Consider the following 22,958-nt stretch of genomic DNA (forward strand, 5'->3'; position numbering starts at 1 on the left):
AGTGTCAACCGGAATATTTATCCTAAAAATTATCCTGAAAGATAAATATTTTGATTTTGACTTATTAAGTGCAGATTCGGGGGTTTATTTATTTATTTCGTTTTTCTTTTGTTTCCTTATCGAGCTACCTGGGATTGATTACTTCAGCCTGGTAAGGCGTGCTATAACCAGGACAGGAAAGCATGGATGTTGGTTGTTCGTCTTGTGCTTTCATTACAAGTTAATATCCTCAGGTAGGTTCATTTGGGATGTTTTAGTTTCAGCTAACTTGCTAGTTTGCATTGTTTATTAAAAACCTTGATTTTTTAAAGCTCAATGGAGGCTAACTTAGCTTAACAGCTAATGTTTTAGCTCATAAATCCTCTAAGCTCCTTTGTGAAATGTTGAATTGTTCACCAATCTGTCTCTTCTGACTGGTTAAAACTACCAGAGGTGGTTATAGATGATGGGTTGGTGGAAAATCAGCCATTTAAAAAAAAATATATACACGTTTTTAAAGAGTAGCTGTTTAACCGCAGGCAATAAACAACTTAATCATGTGTTTGGTAAATGGACATGTGTTGTACTTATATATATATATAACAGCTAGTGTAACATGAGAAAAGAAGCAGAAGTAGAAAAATAACTATAAATTTAATTTAGGGAGGTTTCAGTCTGTCAGCATCTTGAAACACTGGAATAATTTATTGTTATGCACAATGTTTGCTATGAGACCAAGCAATGCGTCCAAACAACATGCAACAGAAAGATCATCACTGTTATCATGGATCAGACTGCAAGTCCTGCACATGTGGGGTGGCTTAATGTTCAAAGTTCTATTCTATTCTATTCTAGTCACTTAGCAGACGCTTTTATCCAAAGGAAAGATGAGTGAGAACAACACAAGCAGGAAATCCACCAGTAGAGGACATCGTAGGAAGGGGCTGGTGGACTGTCCAGTTGGACGCAGGTCCTTCCATGAAGTGCTACAGGCTTTTTTTTTTGCTCCCACCTCATAATATCACCTATGTTAAAATACAAAGAATTAATACCATAAAGTTGCAAAGAACTGGGCTAAGTTCTCCAACTTTCCAACAAATACAGCTATACTAAGTGTAGAAGTTCTCCTTGAAGAGCTGAGTCTTCAGCTTGCTCTTAAAAGTAGACAGGGACTCTGCAGAGCGGACAGAGTTTGGGAGATCATTCCACCATCGTGGAACAACAGAGGTAAAGAGTCTGGTTGGTGATTTAGTCCCACGTTGTGGTGGTAACACGAGGCGTCTGGAACGTAGCGGTCGTAGCGGTGGAACGTAGCGGTCGAGAGGGAGTGTAGGTCTGGATTAGGGAGTGAAGGTAGACGGGAGCCGTTTGAGTTATTGCTTTGTAAACCAGAAGCAAAGCTTTAAATTTGATACGTGCTGCAACCGGAAGCCAGTGAAGAGCGATTAGCAGCGGAGTGACATGAGCCCGTTTGGGTTGGTTGAAGACCAAACGCGCTGCAGCGTTCTGGATCATCTGCAGAGGTTTAACCAGCATGCAGGCAGACCTGCCAGTAGGGAACTGCAGTAGTTAATGCCTGAGATGACCAGAGCCTGAACCAGAAGCTGAGTCGTGTGTTCTGTCAGGTACGTCTGATTCTCTTGATGTTGTAGAGAGCAAATCGGCAGGTACGGGTCAGTTGAATCTAAAATTCAGAGCTTGTTGAAACAAAATGGGACGTTTTATAAAAGAGAAACTTGCATGAATCTGTGAAAGCATGAGGACAGAGAAGTGAGAGCAGCTGGCCTTGAAGAGACTCAGGCTTCCGTCTGGTCCACGACGAGGCTGATTGGTCGGCTTGTCTGGTCTGTCAGTTTCCTCAGAGCCCTCCTTCTTCCTGCAGTCATGCTTCCGCTGAAGGAAAAGGATAAACCCATCATCCGGAAGCTGCTGGCGGCTGGCTGCTGCGCCCGATGTGTTCTCAGATTTTGCTGTGTCACCGATCAGGCCGCCTACCAACAACCACAGCAGGTAAGAATCGTTCTGTGTTCATGTCCTCGAGGTGTCATGTGGTCTGACGGAAGTTGCTGTGAGTACGACGCCTGAAGGTACAGCTTCCCCCCAATCAGGGGGGTGGGGTGTCGTGTGATCAGAGCTCAGAACTGGTGACAGGTCTGGTCGCCCTGGCCGAGCCACCAGAACAGACCACAACTTTCCAGATGCGGGTCGCAAAGCCCCGTCAAGCCAAGCTTCGAACCTGGAGAAGACCCAGGACACACTGGCAGGTCTGAGTCTCCTCGCTGGTCTGAGAAAACCACAGAAGAAGATCTAGAAGAGTAGTTGTAGAAGGAAAATCAGGATTTCTGTTCAGCAAGAAGATGGATGGATATTCTGTTTTTACCACTTTGAAATAAAGAAAATCTGATGAAACTCCAGATGGCCTAGTTTTCCCAACTGTACATGCACCGTCCAGGCAGGAAGCGGTAAAGCTCCCAGAAGCACGATTAGCATCTGAAAACCTGCCGAGCAGGTGATGTGTGCGTTCCAGGCTGTGTAATTAACCCTTTGTCTGCGTAGAATCTTGTTTTAACACCAAACTGTTTGATTTGAAGGTGAAACACTTGTGTGGAAAATAGTCATGTTTGTGCATTTTTTTTTTTTTTAAATAATTTCTAAATATTTGTGTGTGTATTTGAACCAAGCAGCAGCGTCCAGCGGTTAAAAGTGAATCTAAAGAACTGCAGTTCCCCCTTCATCCACTAGGGGCTGTAAAACAGAGTGAATCCCCATAGACTCCCATGTTAAAAAGACCAACTTTACAGCAGAAATAAACATGTTTACAGCCTGGTACAAAAATCCATGTTAGGTTTAATAGATTAAAGTAATTTAATCTCGAAGTTCGGCATATTTAGGGGCGTGTCCTTTTGATTGACAGGTACCCGATCTCCCGCTTCAAGTCAGAAGAATGTAGAACAACCACGGTTTTTAGCTGGTTAACAACGTGACTTACCTCCGTTAGCTGGTTAGCTCCTGTTATCTCTGGGTTAGCTCGATTAGCTCTTAGCTACAGAAAGCTTGGAGTTCGCTCGATGTCAATCATCGACCATGACACTCACAGCCCCCCTCTCAGCTCCGCCTCTTTGCCCATATTTGTATTTTACGGGCGAGACGACGTGCATGACGCTGCCAAGATGGTGATGGTAGGAACCGCCCACCGAGCTTCAGTTCAGCTCTTCAGAAACCTACGGGTGATGTCACGGAGGCTCCGCCCATCTTTTTACAGTCTAGTATTTGAACATGTATTAAAACATACCCACAGTTACACACAAGTTACTTCACACACTTTGCAAATCATGTTTTACACACACACACACTGCTACTGAGTGGATTCTCTCTGTGAATAAAGAAATCGTAAGGCCGAGTGGAAGATTGAAAAGACAGAACAGCTGACGGTCCTTCGTATTTTTCACAACTGATTGATCATCTTTCATCCCATACAGGAGACACTTCGAGAACTTCAAGCTTTTGTTGAGGACGCAGCGAACAGCAAAGCTCCGGATTCGCCACCTCCAAACTCTACGGATAAACAGGAATCCCATGATGTAACAGGACCGGAAGACCCACCCAGTAAAAAAGCCAAACTGAACTTGAACGAATCGGCTGCTCAGACAGACGCCGCAGCTGACGATGGCGTCGAACTGAAGGACTTACATGTGTGTGTTGTGTGTTTTGGCATTCTGCAGGATTTCTGTGACACACTCCAGGCAGCGAAGGTGTGTGTGACGAGAAACATCATTGTTTTGTTTTGAATATTCTCCCAACATGAAGGCAGATGACAGATACGCAGAGAGATGGACAGCTTCATCCGTCTCCTGCTTCCGTTACGGACATAATTTGCTTCGTTTAGCTATCTGTCACTTGACACAACAAGCAGCAAAACCACAGTAAACCACCAGGGGGCAGCGATGAGTTGTATAGCTGACACACAGCCTGAAAAGGAACCTGAAAAAAAGAATACAAGGATGCAGGAACCGCCAAAGAAAAAATCACCTGAAGAAGTTGAGAAAAGAAAAAAACACCATGGTCTTCTTCTTCTGGTGTTTTTGATTGGTTGTTGTTGTGCGTTATGCCACCAACCACTGTCAGAACCCGGAGCTCAGCTCTGCCCCCTGGTTATGGACTGACCTAACAACCATGGCAACGTGAAGTCATGACGACAGCAACGTATGACGTTTGGCACTTTGACGTATGGAAGCAGAAATGGGTCATAAATGTCCAGCCGTTGTTTTACCTGCAGATCGCAGAGGCGGTGAAGGTTCAGGACTACGAGTTTTCCTCGCTGACGTTGTCGGTCTCGCTGCCCGCTCAGCTGTGTGTCCGTCAGGTCAGCACACGCCTTTTCATTTCCCATTACATTTATATTTTTATTAAAACTGGATGCTAACGTGTGTTCTCATGCGCAGCACTCCTGCTGGCTGCACATGAAGAATGAAATCAGGTGAAAAATTTCGTCTTGCACGTTGCTGCAGAAGTCGCGTCCAGTCGGATAAAACCGTCTTTTTTCCTCCTTTCAGGCAGAAGGGCATGCTGCTTGACAAAAGCGATGTCGTCCAGGTGAAAGAGGCCTTCAAATGGATCATACAGGGTCTGGTTGCTAGGGAGTTGGGGGGCGTTGCCGTGGTTACCAAGGTAGGACACATCCAACCACCGAAAGGCAAACGTTTCTGGAAGATGAAGAACCTCAAACTGATGTGTTTTCAGAGCATGTTTGAAGTCAGCATGGAGTTTACTCACACAGAGACGGAGTCCGACTGCCACTTCCTGTAAGTCCTTCTGGAGACAAACTCAGACAAACTACCCGTCTCTGTCTTTCCTCAGACAAACTACCTGTCCTTCCTCGGACAAACTACCCGTCTTTGTCCTTCCTCGGACAAACTACAGTCTCTGTCCTTCCTCAGACAAACTACCTGTCTCTGTCCTTCTTTAGACAAGCTACGTGTCCCGACTGCTTCACAGCAACCAAGAACAAGCAGGTGAGACGGGAAATCGGTAGAAACTGGGAGGAAACAGCTTTGGGATGTTTTCAGCCATTTCGTTGCGCTTCAGCTGCAACTTCATGACTTTCTAAATAACAGAGTTTCGTTTCTCTGCAGTCCGTCTTCACCCGCATGTCTGTGGTCAAAGCTGTGGAGAAAATATCTGACGCCACGTTTTTAAGGTAAATGTCTCCAGATGTGTCATTTTTACCGTGTTTTTGGTTATTTATGCAAGTTTTTGTTTGTTGGCCTGCAGACATTACCCCTGTCCTCCCAAGCCGCCGACCAGCAGATGCATCTGTCAGGACGTCCAGTGTCTCCACATGTCCGTCTTTGTCGCCGGTAATACTTGACCCTTGGAGCAACCTCTAACGTCTTGTCTTCGCCAGAATCTAAATAACGACGACTTTGTCCTTGTTCAGGGAGGTACAATAAATTCTGCCGCAGTCTGCCTCAGACTCCCTGGCTGATCGACGGCGAGAGGAGGATGGAGTCCTCGGTGGAAGAGCTGATTGCGGTTCCCATCGTCTCTGCTTTCCGAGCTGACGGTGAGTCCTGGACCGAGCTTCTGTTTCTCTGTTCCAAACTTCTGCATGCTGAACCAGACAGCCACCAGAGTTTGGAACAAAAACCAACGTTTTATTACCTGTAAAGTTCATCTTCATCTTCATGCCACTTATCCGGGGTCAGGTTGCGGGGCAGCACCCCAGACTTCCCTCTCCCCAGCCACATTTGCCAACTCTGCGGGGGGGATCCCGAGGCGTTCCCAGGCCAGCCGAGAGATATAATCCCTCCAGCGTGTCCTGGGTCTTCCCCGGGGTCTCCTCCCAGAGGGACGTGCCTGGAACACCTCACCAGGGAGGTCCAGGAGGCATCCTGACCAGATGCCCGAGCCACCTCAACTGGTTCCTCTCGATGCGGAGGAGCAGCGGCTCTACTCTGATCTCCTCCCGGATGACCGAGCTCCTCACCCTATCTCTAAGGGAGAGCCCGGCCACCCTGCGGAGGAAACTCATTTCAGCCGCCTGTATACGAGATCTCCTTCTTTCGGTCACGACCCACAGCTCATGACCATAGGTGAGGGTAGGAACGTAGATCGACTGGTAAATCGAGAGCTTCGCCTTCTTGCTCAGCTCCTTCTTCACCACGACAGACCGGCGCAGAGTCCGCATTACTGCAGACGCCGCACCGATCCGTCTGTCGATCTCACGCTCCATCCTTCCCTCACTCGTGAACAAGACCCCGAGATATTTAAACTCCTCCACTTGAGGCAGGACCTGACTCCCGACCCGGAGAGGGCAATCCACCCTATTCCGGCTTAGGACCATGGTCTCAGATTTGGAGGTGCTTATTCCCATCCCAGCCGCTTCACACTCGGCCGCGAATCGCTCAAGCGAGAGCTGAAGATCACGACCAGATGAAGCAAACAGGACCACGTCATCCGCAAAAAGCAGGGACCCAATCCTGAGGCCACCAAGTCGGATCCCCTCAACCCCTCGGCTGCGCCTAGAAATTCTGTCCATATAAGTTATGAACAGAATCGGTGATAAAGGGCAGCCTTGGCGGAGTCCAACCCTCACCGGAAACGAATCCGACTTACTACCGGCAATGCGGACCAAGCTCTGACACCTGTCGTACAGGGACCGGACAGCTCGTACAAGGGGGTCCGGTACCCCATACTCCCGGAGTACCCCCCACAGGAGCCCCCGGGGGACACGGTCGAATGCCTTCTCCAGGTCCACAAAGCACATGTAGACTGGTTGGGCAAACTCCCATGCCCCCCCCAGGACCCCAGAGAGCGTATAGAGCTAAGGGGGACCACCACCCCAGTCTGCCAATCCAGCGGCACTGTCCCCGATGTCCATGCGATGCTGCAGAGGCGTGTCAGCCAGGACAGCCCCACAGCATCCAGAGCCTTAAGGAACTCCGGGCGGATCTCATCCATCCCCGGGGCCTTGCCGCCAAGGAGCTTTTTAACCACCTCAGTGACTTCAGCCCCAGAGATAGGAGAGTCCACCCCTGAGTCCGCCAGCTCTGCTTCCTCATCGGAAGACGTGTTGGTAGGATTGAGGAGGTCTTCGAAGTATTCCTTCCACCGACCCACAGAAGTCCAATAACAACACACCATTTGGATTCAGAGGGGGGGGGACTATTCCTCCCAATCACTCCCCTCCAGGAATCACTGTCATTGCCCACGTGAGCATTGAAGTCCCCCAGCAGAACAATGGAGTCTCCAGAAGGAGCACCCTCCAGCACTCCCTCCAAGGACCCCAGAAAGGGTGGGTACTCTGAACTGCTGTTCGGTGCATAAGCACAGACAACAGTCAGGACCCGTCCCCCCACCCGGAGGCGGAGGGAAACTACCCTTTCATCCACCGGGGTAAACCCCAACGTGCAGGCACCAAGCTGGGGGCTGATGAGAATGCCCACACCTGCTCGGCGCCTCTCACCATGAGCAACTCCAGAGTGGAAGAAGGTCCAGCCCCTCTCGAGGGTACTGGTTCCAGAGCCCAAGCCATGCGTCGAGGTGAGTCCAACTATATCTAGTCGGAACCGCTCAACCTCGCGCACAAGCTCAGGCTCCTTCCCCACCAGAGAGGTGACGTTCCACGTCCCTAGAGCCAGCTTCTGCAGCCGGGGATCGGACCGACAGGGTCCCCGCCCCTTGCTGCCGCCCAGCTCACACTGCACCCGACCCCTACGGCTCCTCCCCCAGATGGTTAGTTCAAGGAAGGTGGGGCCCATGTAACCCTTTCGGGCTGAGCCCGACCGGGCCCCACGGGCGAAGGCCCGGACACAAGACGCTCACTCTTGTCGGGGGGGGGGTCCCGGTAACCCGCGTCCGGGGAAGGGAACATTTCTGCCCAGGTTTGTGGTCATCACAGGGGTCGATGAGCTTGGTCTGGTCCCTCCCCTAGACACCTGTTTGCCATGGGTGACCTTACCAGGGGCATAAAGCCCCCGACAACATAGCTGCTAGGATCTTTGGTTCGTTGAAGTTCTGTTTGTTCTGTTTCTTGTTGAACAGGATTTAACTTCTCCTCCTCTGGGAGGGAAGACGTGGACGTCAGGACTCTTGGAAACGGTGAGGCGGCCGACAGCAGCATTTGGTTTGTCCCCTCTGGGCTCCTGTAGCAAAACACTGAGCCTTTGTGCTGCTTGTGTCTCGCCGTTGCTCGCAGACAGCCGAACATTTTGCAGGATTTCTGCCGTGATCCACTTCGTCCTTTCACTTCCTGTTTTGCTCGCTCCCTGCAGGACGTCCATTTGCTCTGGAGCTGCTGAATCCACACCGGTCCAGACTCAGCAAAGAGGAGATGAAGCTGCTGCAGGAGGTGCTGAATGTCTGTTAACTCTGTTCTGTTTGTCCGTGTCAGAAGGTTTCCATGGTAACTGGAAATGGCAGGAATCTTCTGAATCCTCACGGTGCAGAGCCTGAATGTTCCGTCACATTTCCACGGCTCAGTCGCTATTCCAGGTTAAATTCTGTATAAAATGATCTGATTCAGGATCTATATGACGACGGGCCTGGGAGGCGGCAGTCTCGTCTGTTTACTGCAGTAAAAAAAATAATACAAAGAACTGCAGTTTATTTCACACAATAAATCCAGATTTCTGTGCATGAAATTTTTTCTGGGTCGACCAGAACCGGACCGTACATATTAAAGTCCTCACATCCACTTTTCTGTTTGTTTTAGACTATAAACACGTCTTCAGACAAAATCCGGGTCAGAGACCTGCAGATGGTCTCCAGGTGAGTAAAGATGAAGATAAAACTTTATGTACACAACAAACTTGCATCAGTGGGTGAGGAGGGGGTTTCTTTGTGCAGAGAGGCCATGAGTCGCATGAAGGAGGGAGAGGAGGAGAAGACCAAGTCCTATACAGCGCTGGTCTGGACCCAGAGACCCATCCAGAAGGAAGACCTCTCCTTTATTGATGACATTAAGGTCAGTAAAACCCACACAAGGTTCTGATGTGATGGCGTGGTTTCACACGCTGAACAGCTCAAAGTGCTTCGTATAAACCGTGAAAAGAGCAGCGTGTCGTCGGCATAATGCTGAATCTGCAGGTTTCTTTTTCTGGAATTAAACAACAGGAGGCCCAACATGGAGCCCTGAGGAACTCCACTCTGAGTAGATCTGTAGTTAGCAGTGATGCCAAGTAGTTCCTGTCTTTAGTCGGACTGGAGATTCCCGCTCAGTGTTCCAGTCAGTCTAACTGGGTGTTCTGGGTCAGCGTTAAAAACACCACAAAGATGTAACCGGATCAAACCAGAACCAGAACTTCTGTGTCTTTCTGCATCTATTCCATAGACTGTATATAAAAGATTGGCGGCGCCTCCGTGACGTCACCCGTAGGTTTCTGAAGAGCTGAATTGAAGCTCGGTGGGCGGTTCCTACCATCACCATCTTAGCAGGGGCATGCGTGTCGTCTCACCCGGAAAATACAAATATGGGCAAAGAGGTGGAGCTGAGAGGGGGGCTGTGAGCGTCTTGGTGGATGATTGACATTGAGCGAACTCCGAGTTTTCTGTAGCTAAGAGGTAGCCAAGCTAACCTGGAGATAACAGGAGCTAACCAGCTAACGGAGGTAAGCGGGCTAAAGCTAAGTCCCGTTGTTAACCGGCTAAAAACCGCGGTTGTTCTACATTCTTCTTACTTGAAGCGGGAGATTGGGTGCCTGTCAATCAAAAGGACACGCCCCTAAATATGCCGAACTTCAAGATTAAATTACTTTTAAACGGGTGAGTTAGAAAAAAATTCACTCCCCCCAGTTGTCATGAAGATAAACCTGACCTATAAACCTAAAATGTTTTCGGTACCAGGCTGTAGACATGTTTATTCCTGCTGTGAACATGTTTATTGCTGCTGTAAACATGTTTATTCCTGCTGTGAACATGTTTATTTCTGCTGTAAACATGTTTATTGCTGCTGTAAACATGTTTATTTCTGCTGTGAAGTTGATCTTTTTCACATGGGAGTCTATGGGGATTTGCTGTGTTGTAGAGCCCCTAGTGGATGAAGGGAAAACTGCAGGTTTTAACCGCCGGAGCTGCTGATTGATTCATTCAGATGTTATTTCAGACTTTATGGAGGACGGTTTCAGGACTCTGGTTTGGTCTCAGTCCTGAGTGAAACACATTAAAATAAAGTAATTAACCCTTTATGCAGGTATTGTCCCTATAAATGGAAGTTTGGGAGGAAAAGAGCTGATTGTGTAGTAATGTGGTGTGTAATGTATGAAAGTGAGACTGCAAACCTTCTGGTCAGCAGCAGCCATTTTTAACCCGCTGGAACCAATGGGACGTTGGCGAGACGCTGCCTTCTAATGATTGACGTGTTTTGCTGCTTTCTACGTTTCGTCTTTTATCCAAAAAAACTGTTTTTTGCCTGAAATAGAATATTTTAGGGATTAATGGGCGCAACGCTGAATAACCACGAATCCTTTGTTTGATCAGGATCTGACTCTAGACCAGAAGACTCCTCTGAGGGTTTTGCACCGACGGGCTCTGGCCATCCGGCAGCGAGTCATCCACAACATGAACGCCCGCTTCCTGGACTCCCACCACTTTTACCTGGGCCTGAAAACCCAGGCCGGGACGTATCCTCGCTGTGTGGACCAGACAAGGTCCCAGTCTCAGGAAATCTGCTGCAGACTGGCTCCTTTAACAGAGTTTGACTGAATTCCTGCTGTGGAACGATGGAAAAATGTCTGGAAAGCTTCTTAACGGCGAGCAGATACATCAAGGAGTTCGTCCATGGAGACTTCGGCCGTACGAAGCCAAACCTGTGCCAGCTGCTGAAGACGGACACGGACATCGTGGAACTGGACGTGGAGGTGGGAGAAAGAAAACACGTCTGTGGTCTTCCGTTGAGATGGTTGTGTGTGAAAATCCCAGTAAATCCTCCTCATTCCGATGCTGTTTGACCTCCAGGAAGCGGTTGACATGCTGCCATCTGATTGGCTGCTTAACAAGCAGTTGACCAGGTGGAGATGATGATGAGTGTGTACTGTCCTCTGATTGCAGTAAAATATGCTTCATGTGTCTCCTGTCTCAGTCTGTGGACGTGGACTGGCCTCCTGCCATCCCAGAGTGAACCCGCCCCGGTGGACCGACTCGGATCCGGATCTGGATCGGGATGGAAGACGACGCGGCGCTCCAACCGGCCGTCTGGATTTGTGTTCAGGACTTTTTTCTGTTTGTTTCAGTTGCCATGAAAGGCATCAGCTGTTTTCAGTAAAATGCAGGTGGAGTCCTGAGTCGGTGTCGTACTTTATTCTCACCGTTTGTATGTAGAACGTTCCGCAGGACCAAACATCTGGAGCCACAGCTGGAACGTAGTCCATGTTTCTGGTGACGTCCAGCTGAAATCTAATAAAAACCATTTCTATGAACGCTGTTAAGACGACAAACAATTGGAAGACCAGATAAACAAATTCTGTAAAAGTAAACCCAAACACCGGATGGCCGCGTCCTCCTGGCGGCTCATAACGGCGGGAATATTTTCATCTCACCAAACCAGAAGCAGAAGGCGGCGAATATCTGTTGCTCCAAAGTTTCCACCCAGCAGGATAAAAAGGCTTTTGGTGGAACGCCAACGTGTCCCGCCGCAGCTTTCTGCCGTTTAAATGGTTCGCCGCCGTTGTGACGTTGCTGCTACTGCCTCGCCAGAGGCTAGCGGTGGGAAAATCAAATCGAAAAATCGGGATTCCCCCCCCAGACTGATGGTCTGGCTGCTGTGTTATTTATTCCTTTTATAATTTTTTTGTTTTTAATCTATATTGAACAATTTTGAGAATCGCTATTTCAATCGAACTGGGACCCAAAAAATTTTAAATCGGGAGTCGGGAGAAAAGCACATCGTCACAGCCCGACTCGAGGCGTCGGAAGTAAAAGGAAACGTAATTCCTAGTTTTACTACGGGAAGCTGAATGTTTCCATGTAAATGTTCCCGAGGGAGGACGGCGACTTTTTCATTCATTCCATGTCGGTTCAGTTTCCATGGCGAGGCGGTTCTACAGCTTCAACCTGACAGGAAGGCGGAGCAACTTGTGTTGTTTCAGCAGAAGGTTCTGTTTCTGGTCCAGGATGGATCTGGAGGACAAACTCCACCAGAATACGCTTCTTACCCTGCAATGGGCGAGGAATCTCTTAGAGGACGGTGTTCCTGCGCCAGGCGGCGCCATGAACACGTGGCTTTTAGCGTGCGGCTGGCTGATTGGATAAAAATAAAAAGCCTCCTGTCTAACGTAGAAAAGATCAGATACTCAGAAAGGAAGTCTATGAAAGCATCGAGACGTTCTTCAATACGGATTCCAGAAACGAGCTTCGTTTGTTGGGAATTTACTTGTTTAACTTCTAGATCTGGAAAAAAGTCAAATTATGGTGTAAAATTCAGGATTTTCCAGCTCCAGACGCGTTCTGCCGTCATCTGGGACCCGATCCAGTCCCCCAAACCGGGTCTCAACACCACCGCTGGTCCGACAAGTTCTGCACAGAATCGGCGAGTCTGACCCTCATCAGCAACTTTTATCTTTTCTTTGTTTTTCAGTTCTGAGGGGAAAAAAAGTCACAACAGCAGAAATTTATCCATTTTAATTTCAATCAAAATAAATAACTACCACAGCAACGCAAGTCTGAAGTCGCCTCCTGCTCTAAAGTTTCCGTAAGAAAACAAACAAAACTGAAAAACATGAATAAAAAACGCCTCCATCATCATCAGCGACGTTCAAGATGTGCCTTTTTTTAACAACATACAAGGTAAAACTGCTTCGAATGACAAACAGAAATAAACATGGTTGTTTACAAACAGGAAGGAAGGAGAAGCGACGGAGTCCTCCATCCCGCGTCGTTCTGGGAGGACACTGCGGTCGCCATGGTTACAGCCATGTCCCCATCGCCATATCGGAAGCTGCTTGTTGTCAGGGGCCGTTTCCATGGAGACATCCTCCAGCAGCCCTGCAGACGTGGTCCGTAAACACGGTCTGTACATTTTACAGGGTTTTAATTTCACGTCTCATCAACAAGCTGGAAAACCAAAACAAGACGACGCTGCTGCGTATTTACACGACGTTCCGGTTTCCTCCTGATGGGCGACGGAAGCAGAACGCCTCCTCTCTGCTTCCTGTCAAACTTTATTCACCGTCAGGTTTACCCAACAGGCAGCGGCGAATCATTTCTCTGCTCCTGCAGTCTGAAAACTCCTCCTCGAAACCAGCAACGTTTTCTGTGTAAAAAAAAAAAACGCTTTCCAGTAAACGATGGCGTTTTTCAGCCAGTTCAGCCAAGAAAAACACGTCATGATGACGTTTAAACACGACGCATTTCATCGAGTAAAAGCCGCTTCACGTGTGCATGTGTTTGGAACATTTCCACGTGGAAAACATGCGTTTATTTTACACATGATTCACATGTAACTACACGCGATTCACCTGCTTTTCACATGTTGACCGCATGGAACCATCACCTGGTGCTTCTCCCGGCGCTGCGACCAGTAAACATGTTTCTTACATGTCTATGACATGTTTATTACAGGTTTATTTTAACATTACAGACTAAACTAAGTTTTTAAACACAATTTTGATGGTTTATTAAATTTCAGACGTCGGTCCCAGTTGGTTCCGACTGGTTCCGACTAGACTTGACCTATTTCATGGGAGGGGTGTGTGTGTGTGTGTGTGTAGGGGGGGTGTTTAGCAGCATTTCAGACATCTTTTAGATGAAAAAAAATAAAGAAAAATAACAGAAAAAAAAACAAGATTTACAAACAAATAAATAAAAAACCATCGGTCCGCGACGATGAGAGTTTAGTTTAAACACCAGAAACCCCCCATCCCACAATGTCTCACATACATGCAGTAAATCCACACATAGAAGCCAGGTTTGTCCGTAAACATCCCATAATCCTGCTGTAATGACGAAGAGGAGGAGAGGAAGGTGTCTGACTGGGAGGAGTGAACGGTGAACTGAGACACAGTACGCTGGTCAAACAGCAGCATGAAGCCAATAAAACACACTCGCCTCTCTTTTACGCCTTTTCAGTCCTTCTCTTCAAACCACCACATGGTTGGCTGTGCGCTGCCATGGCAACCGGTGAGGAAGAGTTGTGTTTTCTGGATGAGTGACCTACGAGCCATGCGCTGAACTGAAACCCCGCCCCCCCGGAGAGAGAAGCGAACCCCGTCGCTACGAAACGAAACATCTGCACACGTAAGGCAACATTTTTGGTTTCTTGTTCCCTAAAACGGCTTTTCCAAACCAAGTGCAAAAAAAGTCAAAAGGAGACAAAAAAAAAAAAAAAAAGGAGGAACGGAAGGTGGACGCCGCCGGCGCCGATGACGTAATACTGACGGAGAGAAAATAAATAACAAAAACATTGCCTTCTGCAGGAAAGAGCGCTGAAAACGTGGGAGACTTTTTTAGTGTGGGGAGACCAGCTGGAGTCTGTCCCACTGTGCAAAAACCTCTTTAGAAGTCCCTAGAAAGACCTGGGTCCGTCTGCGAGGTGGCAGACGAGGACACAAAGAAGGGAGAATGTTTTTTTTTCCTTTTTGCTTTTTTCTTCCCGAGAATGGCTACGTGTTTTCCTCAAAATGGCCTCGAGGGCGATGCGGGCTGGCCGGGCGACTCACTCCCGCCCGCTGGCCGAGTAGGAGAACTGTGGGAAGTGAGGCCTTCGCTCGTTGTCCGCTGCGTCCATCCCGTCCTCGTCATCTGTCCAAACACACACACACACACACACACATCTGGGTTACTTCAGGAGCCAACGGGATGCCAACGGGATGCCAACGGGATGCCAACGGGATGCCAACGGGATGCTAACGGGATGCTAACGGGATGCCAACGGGATGCCAACGGGATGCCAACGGGATGCCAACGGGATGCTAACGGGATGCCAACGGGATGCTAACGGGATGCCAACTGGATGCCAACGGGATGCTAACGGGATGCCAACTGGATGCCAACGGGATGCTAACGGGATGCCAACGGGATGCCAACGGGATGCTAACGGGATGCCAACGGGATGCTAACGGGATGCCAACGGGATGCCAACGGGATGCTAACGGGATGCCAACGCGCTAATGTGGCTGCTGGGTTGAACTCTGTTCTGCGATGACGAACGTCGGAGAGGAGTGTTAAACAGATCCATTCAGGTTTATCCACTAACAGCAGCTTTGTCTCTCATTTATATTTAACTATTTAGTTTACCTGACAGTTTATAGCCTAGTCCGGTGTTTTCAGCCTTTTATGAGCCAAGGCCGATTTTTTTTCACTGAAAAATCACAGAATCCCCACAAAACTAAATATTTTTTTTAAGTAAAAGTCCATATTATCAGTATAAAGTCCATCTCGTCAAAGCCTCTTGAATAGAAATCAGATAAACACAGGAAGGAATTTTATTATCTTTCACCAGATGTTTGGATGAACACAGAGCTGCTTTTAGACCAATCAGATGAAATAGTCATTTCTCAGGGCAGACCTGATGATCTCTCACAGCACACTAGTGTCCCACGGCACAGTGGCTGAAAAACACGGATCTAGTCCTCCGCAGGGGGAGCATGAATCTAAGATTAGCCTGTTTGTGTAGATGTGTGTGAATGTGTGTGTGTACATCCATTTATTTAGGTGAATACATATGGGTGTATGTGCATAAGTTCATGCAAATGTCTGTTTTTTCTTTCTGTCTCTCTATGAGGTGTCTTCTTTCTCTTTCTGTCTCTCTTCTATCTTCTCTGGTCTGGTTCAGCAATTCTGAATCGATTTTCATATGAATTCCTAAAGATCGATCCGTAAGACCAGAGATCGACTTTTGTAAAGAAATTTTGTGCGCTTCATGTGAGGACTTCGAAACGATCAACATGGCGTCAGGCGCTAGCATTGTTAGCCTAGCCGCGGCTTTGAAAACGCCCGAAACGTTTTGAACTCAAGACAAACAGAAAGACGAACTCGAAAAAAAGCAAAGCGATTTGTGGAAATATGACAAACCTGAGGAACCACATGTTGAGACAAAGATCTCATGTCTAAACCGTCCGCCGGGCCGCAACAGATCAATCAAATCAAAGATACTTTCTTTATCCCCGAGGGGAAATTCAAGATGGAAGTCAAGCAAACTTTACAGCAACCGGCCAATTCTGCTCGTTCTCTAAAAATAACAGGCGATGGCGGGCTTCACTTGCACGGATATGCGCCGTATGTTGTTGTTGAGGGCTTCAGGCGGCTAATGAAAGTAGCGGAACCGCTCGACGTTATGGTGTCCTTCTGAGAAGAGGACCGCTCCTTACTGCCATCTTTCACTTCCAATACTTCATTCATTTGTTCTTGAACGTCAATATAATGCTAGTATTCATATGTTGACTATAACATCATAATATTATAATAATATTATGTAATAATAATTATGATAATATTGTGGTTGAGCTGATGCGGGGCAGGACCAGGTACATCACCATGGTAACAAGCCGAGCAATCTTTTGGATCAGAGATCATGAGAGGAGCGTGCACGAGAAAGTGTTTTTAGGGAAAGACGCATCCTTCCGCTACGGAAATAAAACCCCGTCACTCGTCAGAACGTTTATGGAACCACGACGACTTGTATCCACTGTTGCTATGGCAACCGTCTCGTTTCTGGGCCGGAGGGCGCGTTTAAAATTCTTTGTGTGTGTGAGGAGTAGCGGTCTGCTCCTCCACGGTGACGTAGCTGCTCTGCAGGGTTTCTCGTGTCTGTCATTGTTCAGATGCTGCAAACTCCGCCCCTTTTAACTGAGCGCACTCAGATCGAAACGGAAAACGAGTTGGATTACGATCTGACAGCCAACTTCGTCGTACTGCTCTAACATAACCTAACGGAGATCCGCGGGTATGTGAGTCTCTTTGTAGTTCCATCTCTGGATTTTTCCTTGTACAGTAAAACAGTGACTGGAACGACCAGTAAAACCAGTTTAAAAAAAACAACAAAAAACGTACACTTTTCTGGCGGAGTGATGGTGATGGTCTGTGCTGTGAACTCTTCATCGAAGTAGCGGGTGTCCGTCTCTGAGCTGACCTGGGGCTGGAAGGGTGGGACGAGCTGGGAGAGACAGGAAGCAGATCAGAAGAAGCTTTTCAGGATCAATAATTCCTAAATCTGGTCAAGTAAAGAAAACAGGAAGTTATACAGCAGTCTCCAGAGAAAACAAACGATCATTTTCAGGTTTGTTTCTCTTCTTGTTGAATTCATGGTGCAGAGAAACAGAAAGACTTTTCTGCAGGTGAAGCAGGGTGGGAGGGGCTGCAGGAGCAACAGCTGTCCAGACAGCCGAAGGCATCAATGATCCTACCGTTCAGCATGTTCAAACATTTTTATCCTCGAAGAGTCCACAAGCTCTGGAGAATTATTCAATCCAGATGTGAACATTCTGCATTCCTGCAGTTTCTCAGCAGGACCTGGTCTAATGGGGTCATGATCCCCAAAAAACTGGTGGAATTGTCCTTTTAGTACATGACAGGTTAGATGTCAGGCTGGTAATCCAGACTCTACGACAGGGTCTGAAAATGAAACAACCTGGTGTTATTTACCTAAGTTACATCAGTTCTGGTCCTCAGAGACCAAAGTCCTGCATGTTTAGAGCGGAGAAGCCCAACTCCTGGTCCTGGAGATCTACCAACCTGCAACTTTTAGATGCATTCCTTCTCCAACACACCTGGATCAGGTCAACGTCTTGAATGATGTGCAGATGAGGGAATTCAGACGATGGATTCAGGCGTGTTGGAGAGGAAGCATTTGCAGGAACCGACATTTTCTTCTTCTCTGGTTGTGTGTCAGCACAACACTGCCCCCCAGTGGTTTCCGGTTGTATTGCTTCATTTCCTGTCTCAAGTGATGGATCGCGATGGTCCTTCAAAACGGACCAAACTACATACATAACGGACACAGGAGCCGAAAGAAGATGTAGGTTTGTCTGCATGTCTGTCTTCTGTGTTAATGGACTTTAAGTTCCTCAGCAGGACCTGGACTTTTTGTACATGGCATTAGAAGCTAACTTCAGCAACGTCGGGTTCATGTCAGTGCATGTCTTCCAGGTTTCCATACTCCAACTAAACATTAAGATGGTCCACATTAGCCACAAATCAAGCTGTTAAATTCAATCTTTCTCTTTTTTTGTTGCCGTTGTACGATGCAGGAATACCTGAAGGCCTGGATAAGGATGAGGTAATTAGACGACATCCCAGACAAACTTAAAAAGAGACACTTCAATAAGAAGTTTCAGCCCAGCAGCTAACCCTGCTCTCACCTTCTTGTCGTACACGTCCTGCCAGTCGATTGTGCCAAAGAAATTGTGCCGCATGATCTCCTTCGCGTCATCTGGTCCGCCGCCCAACCTGTCAGAAATAGACGGGAGATCTTAAAGTCAGACATGAAATCCGCGCCCGAAATAACTTCAGACTGACTTCCGTCTGCAGCTTCATCACTTTTCTTCATCAAAGACAGAAAAGACCTCAAGAACGTTGAGAATGTGGCGACGTTTCCTTAAACCAAACAGTTTGTGTCGGATCACATGCACAGCATCTTAATATTGTTTAATAATATAATATACATCCTACAGACCTACGGGACGTAGATACATCCCGCAGACCTACGGGACGTAGATACATCCCGCAGACCTATGTCCCGCAGACCTACGGGACGTAGATACGTCCCGCAGACCTACGGGACGTAGATACGTCCCGCAGACCTACGGGACGTAGATACATCCCGCAGACCTATGTCCCGCAGATCTACGGGATGTAGATACGCCCCGCAGACCTACAGGACGTAGATACATCCCGCAGACCTACGGGACGTAGATACATCCCGCAGACCTACGGGACGTAGATACATCCCGCAGCCCTACGGGACCTAGATACGCCCCGCAGCCCTACGGGATGTAGATACATCCCGCAGACCTACGGGACCTAGATACGCCCCGCAGCCCTACGGGATGTAGATACGCCCCGCAGACCTACGGGACCTAGATACGCCCCGCAGCCCTACGGGATGTAGATACGCCCCGCAGACCTACGGGACCTAGATACATCCCGCAGACCTACGGGACGTAGATACATCCCGCAGACCTACGGGACGTAGATACGCCCCGCAGACCTACGGGACGTAGATACGTCCCGCAGACCTACGGGACGTAGATACGTCCCGCAGACCTACGGGACCTAGATACGTCCCGCAGACCTACGGGACCTAGATACGTCCCGCAGACCTACGGGACCTAGATACGTCCCGCAGCCCTACGGGATGTAGATACGCCCCGCAGCCCTACGGGACGTAGATACATCCCGCAGACCTACGGGACCTAGATACGTCCCGCAGACCTACGGGACGTAGATACGTCCCGCAGACCTACGGGACGTAGATACGTCCCGCAGACCTACGGGACGTAGATACATCCCGCAGACCTACGGGACCTAGATACATCCCGCAGACCTACGGGACCTAGATACGCCCCGCAGCCCTACGGGATGTAGATACGCCCCGCAGACCTACGGGACGTAGATACGTCCCGCAGACCTACGGGACGTAGATACATCCCGCAGACCTACGGGACCTAGATACGCCCCGCAGCCCTACGGGACCTAGATACGTCCCGCAGACCTACGGGACGTAGATACATCCCGCAGACCTACGGGACCTAGATACGCCCCGCAGCCCTACGGGACCTAGATACGTCCCGCAGACCTACGGGACCTAGATACGCCCCGCAGCCCTACGGGATGTAGATACGCCCCGCAGACCTACGGGACGTAGATACATCCCGCAGACCTACGGGACGTAGATACATCCCGCAGACCTACGGGATGTAGATACGCCCCGCAGACCTACGGGACCTAGATACGTCCCGCAGACCTACGGGATGTAGATACGCCCCGCAGACCTACGGGACGTAGATACATCCCGCAGACCTACGGGACCTAGATAGGTCCCGCAGACCTACGGGACGTAGATACATCCCGCAGACCTACGGGACGTAGATACATCCCGCAGACCTACGGGACCTAGATACGCCCCGCAGACCTACGGGACCTAGATACGCCCCGCAGACCTACGGGATGTAGATACGCCCCGCAGACCTACGGGACCTAGATACGTCCCGCAGACCTACGGGATGTAGATACGCCCCGCAGACCTACGGGACCTAGATACATCCCGCAGACCTACGGGACCTAGATACGTCCCGCAGACCTACGGGACGTAGATACATCCCGCAGACCTACGGGACGTAGACACGTCCCGCAGACCTACGGGACGTAGATACATCCCGCAGACCTACGGGACCTAGATACGTCCCGCAGACCTACGGGACCTAGATACGCCCCGCAGCCCTACGGGACCTAGATACGTCCCGCAGACCTACGGGACCTAGATACGTCCCGCAGACCTACGGGACCTAGATACGCCCCGCAGCCCTACGGGATGTAGATACGCGCCGCAGACCTACGGGACGTAGATACATCCCGCAGACCTACGGGACGTAGATACATCCCGCAGACCTACGGGACGTAGATACATCCCGCAGACCTACGGGACCTAGATACGTCCCGCAGACCTACGGGACCTAGATACGCCCCGCAGCCCTACGGGATGTAGATACGCCCCGCACACCTACGGGACGTAGATACATCCCGCAGACCTACGGGACGTAGATACATCCCGCAGACCTACGGGACCTAGATACGCCCCGCAGCCCTACGGGATGTAGATACGCCCCGCAGACCTACGGGACCTAGATACGCCCCGCAGCCCTACGGGATGTAGATACGCCCCGCAGCCCTACGGGATGTAGATACGCCCCGCAGACCTACGGGATGTAGATACGCCCCGCAGACCTACGGGACGTAGATACATCCCGCAGACCTACGGGACGTAGATACATCCCGCAGACCTACGGGATGTAGATACGCCCCGCAGCCCTACGGGATGTAGATACGCCCCGCAGCCCTACGGGATGTAGATACGCCCCGCAGCCCTACGGGATGTAGATACGCCCCGCAGCCCTACGGGATGTAGATACGCCCCGCAGACCTACGGGACCTAGATACGCCCCGCAGCCCTACGGGATGTAGATACGCCCCGCAGACCTACGGGACGTAGATACATCCCGCAGACCTACGGGACGTAGATACGTCTCGCAGACCTACGGGACGTAGATACATCCCGCAGACCTACGGGACCTAGATACGCCCCGCAGCCCTACGGGACCTAGATACGTCCCGCAGACCTACGGGACGTAGATACATCCCGCAGACCTACGGGACCTAGATACGCCCCGCAGCCCTACGGGACCTAGATACGTCCCGCAGACCTACGGGACCTAGATACGCCCCGCAGCCCTACGGGATGTAGATACGCCCCGCAGACCTACGGGACGTAGATACATCCCGCAGACCTACGGGACGTAGATACATCCCGCAGACCTACGGGATGTAGATACGCCCCGCAGACCTACGGGACCTAGATACGTCCCGCAGACCTACGGGATGTAGATACGCCCCGCAGACCTACGGGACGTAGATACATCCCGCAGACCTACGGGACCTAGATAGGTCCCGCAGACCTACGGGACGTAGATACATCCCGCAGACCTACGGGACGTAGATACATCCCGCAGACCTACGGGACCTAGATACGCCCCGCAGACCTACGGGACCTAGATACGCCCCGCAGACCTACGGGATGTAGATACGCCCCGCAGACCTACGGGACCTAGATACGTCCCGCAGACCTACGGGATGTAGATACGCCCCGCAGACCTACGGGACCTAGATACATCCCGCAGACCTACGGGACCTAGATACGTCCCGCAGACCTACGGGACGTAGATACATCCCGCAGACCTACGGGACGTAGACACGTCCCGCAGACCTACGGGACGTAGATACGTCCCGCAGACCTACGGGACCTAGATACGTCCCGCAGACCTACGGGACCTAGATACGCCCCGCAGCCCTACGGGACCTAGATACGTCCCGCAGACCTACGGGACCTAGATACGTCCCGCAGACCTACGGGACCTAGATACGCCCCGCAGCCCTACGGGATGTAGATACGCGCCGCAGACCTACGGGACGTAGATACATCCCGCAGACCTACGGGACGTAGATACATCCCGCAGACCTACGGGACGTAGATACATCCCGCAGACCTACGGGACCTAGATACGTCCCGCAGACCTACGGGACCTAGATACGCCCCGCAGCCCTACGGGATGTAGATACGCCCCGCACACCTACGGGACGTAGATACATCCCGCAGACCTACGGGACGTAGATACATCCCGCAGACCTATGGGACCTAGATACGCCCCGCAGCCCTACGGGATGTAGATACGCCCCGCAGACCTACGGGACCTAGATACGCCCCGCAGCCCTACGGGATGTAGATACGCCCCGCAGACCTACGGGATGTAGATACGCCCCGCAGACCTACGGGATGTAGATACGCCCCGCAGACCTACGGGACGTAGATACATCCCGCAGACCTACGGGACGTAGATACATCCCGCAGACCTACGGGATGTAGATACGCCCCGCAGCCCTACGGGATGTAGATACGCCCCGCAGCCCTACGGGATGTAGATACGCCCCGCAGACCTACGGGACCTAGATACGCCCCGCAGCCCTACGGGATGTAGATACGCCCCGCAGACCTACGGGACGTAGATACATCCCGCAGACCTACGGGACGTAGATACGTCCCGCAGACCTACGGGACCTAGATACGCCCCGCAGCCCTACGGGATGTAGATACGCCCCGCAGACCTACGGGATGTAGATACGCCCCGCAGACCTACGGGACGTAGATACATCCCGCAGACCTACGGGACGTAGATACATCCCGTAGGTCTGCGGGATGTAGATACATCATGCCAAACCTTTTTTGTGAGAAAAATCTCGACTGGACAAAAATAATATAGATATTGTAAAAAAAAATC

The 22,958-nt window shown here is 50.1% G+C and overlaps 2 protein-coding genes across 3 annotated transcripts in view; one reads left to right on the forward strand and one right to left on the reverse strand.

Annotated features, from left to right (window-relative positions):
• Window positions 1-159: 159 nt before the first annotated feature.
• On the forward strand, window positions 160-11,206 carry pus10 (pseudouridine synthase 10). 2 transcript variants are annotated; one of them, XM_079264928.1, is made up of 18 exons: window positions 160-233; window positions 1,833-1,989; window positions 3,459-3,731; window positions 4,256-4,342; window positions 4,422-4,456; window positions 4,533-4,647; window positions 4,720-4,781; window positions 4,946-4,991; window positions 5,112-5,176; window positions 5,251-5,336; window positions 5,417-5,542; window positions 8,023-8,079; window positions 8,253-8,329; window positions 8,693-8,748; window positions 8,827-8,944; window positions 10,456-10,598; window positions 10,736-10,835; window positions 11,057-11,206. In XM_079264928.1, the coding sequence occupies exons 1-18, from the start codon at window positions 187-189 to the stop codon at window positions 11,093-11,095; spliced, it is 1,689 nt and encodes a 562-aa protein (XP_079121054.1). In that variant the 5' UTR covers window positions 160-186; the 3' UTR covers window positions 11,096-11,206. The 2 variants fall into 2 exon arrangements, with proteins under 2 accessions (XP_079121054.1, XP_079121055.1); XM_079264929.1 differs by having other exon boundaries at window positions 182-233; window positions 1,862-1,989.
• A 1,433-nt stretch (window positions 11,207-12,639) lies between these two features.
• The window catches only part of akt3b (v-akt murine thymoma viral oncogene homolog 3b), a 32,913-nt gene continuing 22,594 nt past the window's right edge, over window positions 12,640-22,958 (reverse strand). Inside the window, exons 12-14 of the mRNA XM_079262221.1 lie at window positions 18,270-18,357; window positions 16,963-17,065; window positions 12,640-14,712 (exon numbers count right to left, since the gene is read on the reverse strand). Of these exons, the coding sequence (XP_079118347.1) occupies window positions 14,627-14,712; window positions 16,963-17,065; window positions 18,270-18,357 (277 nt within the window). The 3' untranslated portion in view covers window positions 12,640-14,626. The remainder of the gene's footprint in view (window positions 14,713-16,962; window positions 17,066-18,269; window positions 18,358-22,958) is intronic.

The sequence above is a fragment of the Telmatherina bonti genome (assembly GCF_933228915.1).
Source record: "Telmatherina bonti genome assembly, chromosome: 3".
Classification (NCBI taxonomy): domain Eukaryota; kingdom Metazoa; phylum Chordata; class Actinopteri; order Atheriniformes; family Telmatherinidae; genus Telmatherina; species Telmatherina bonti.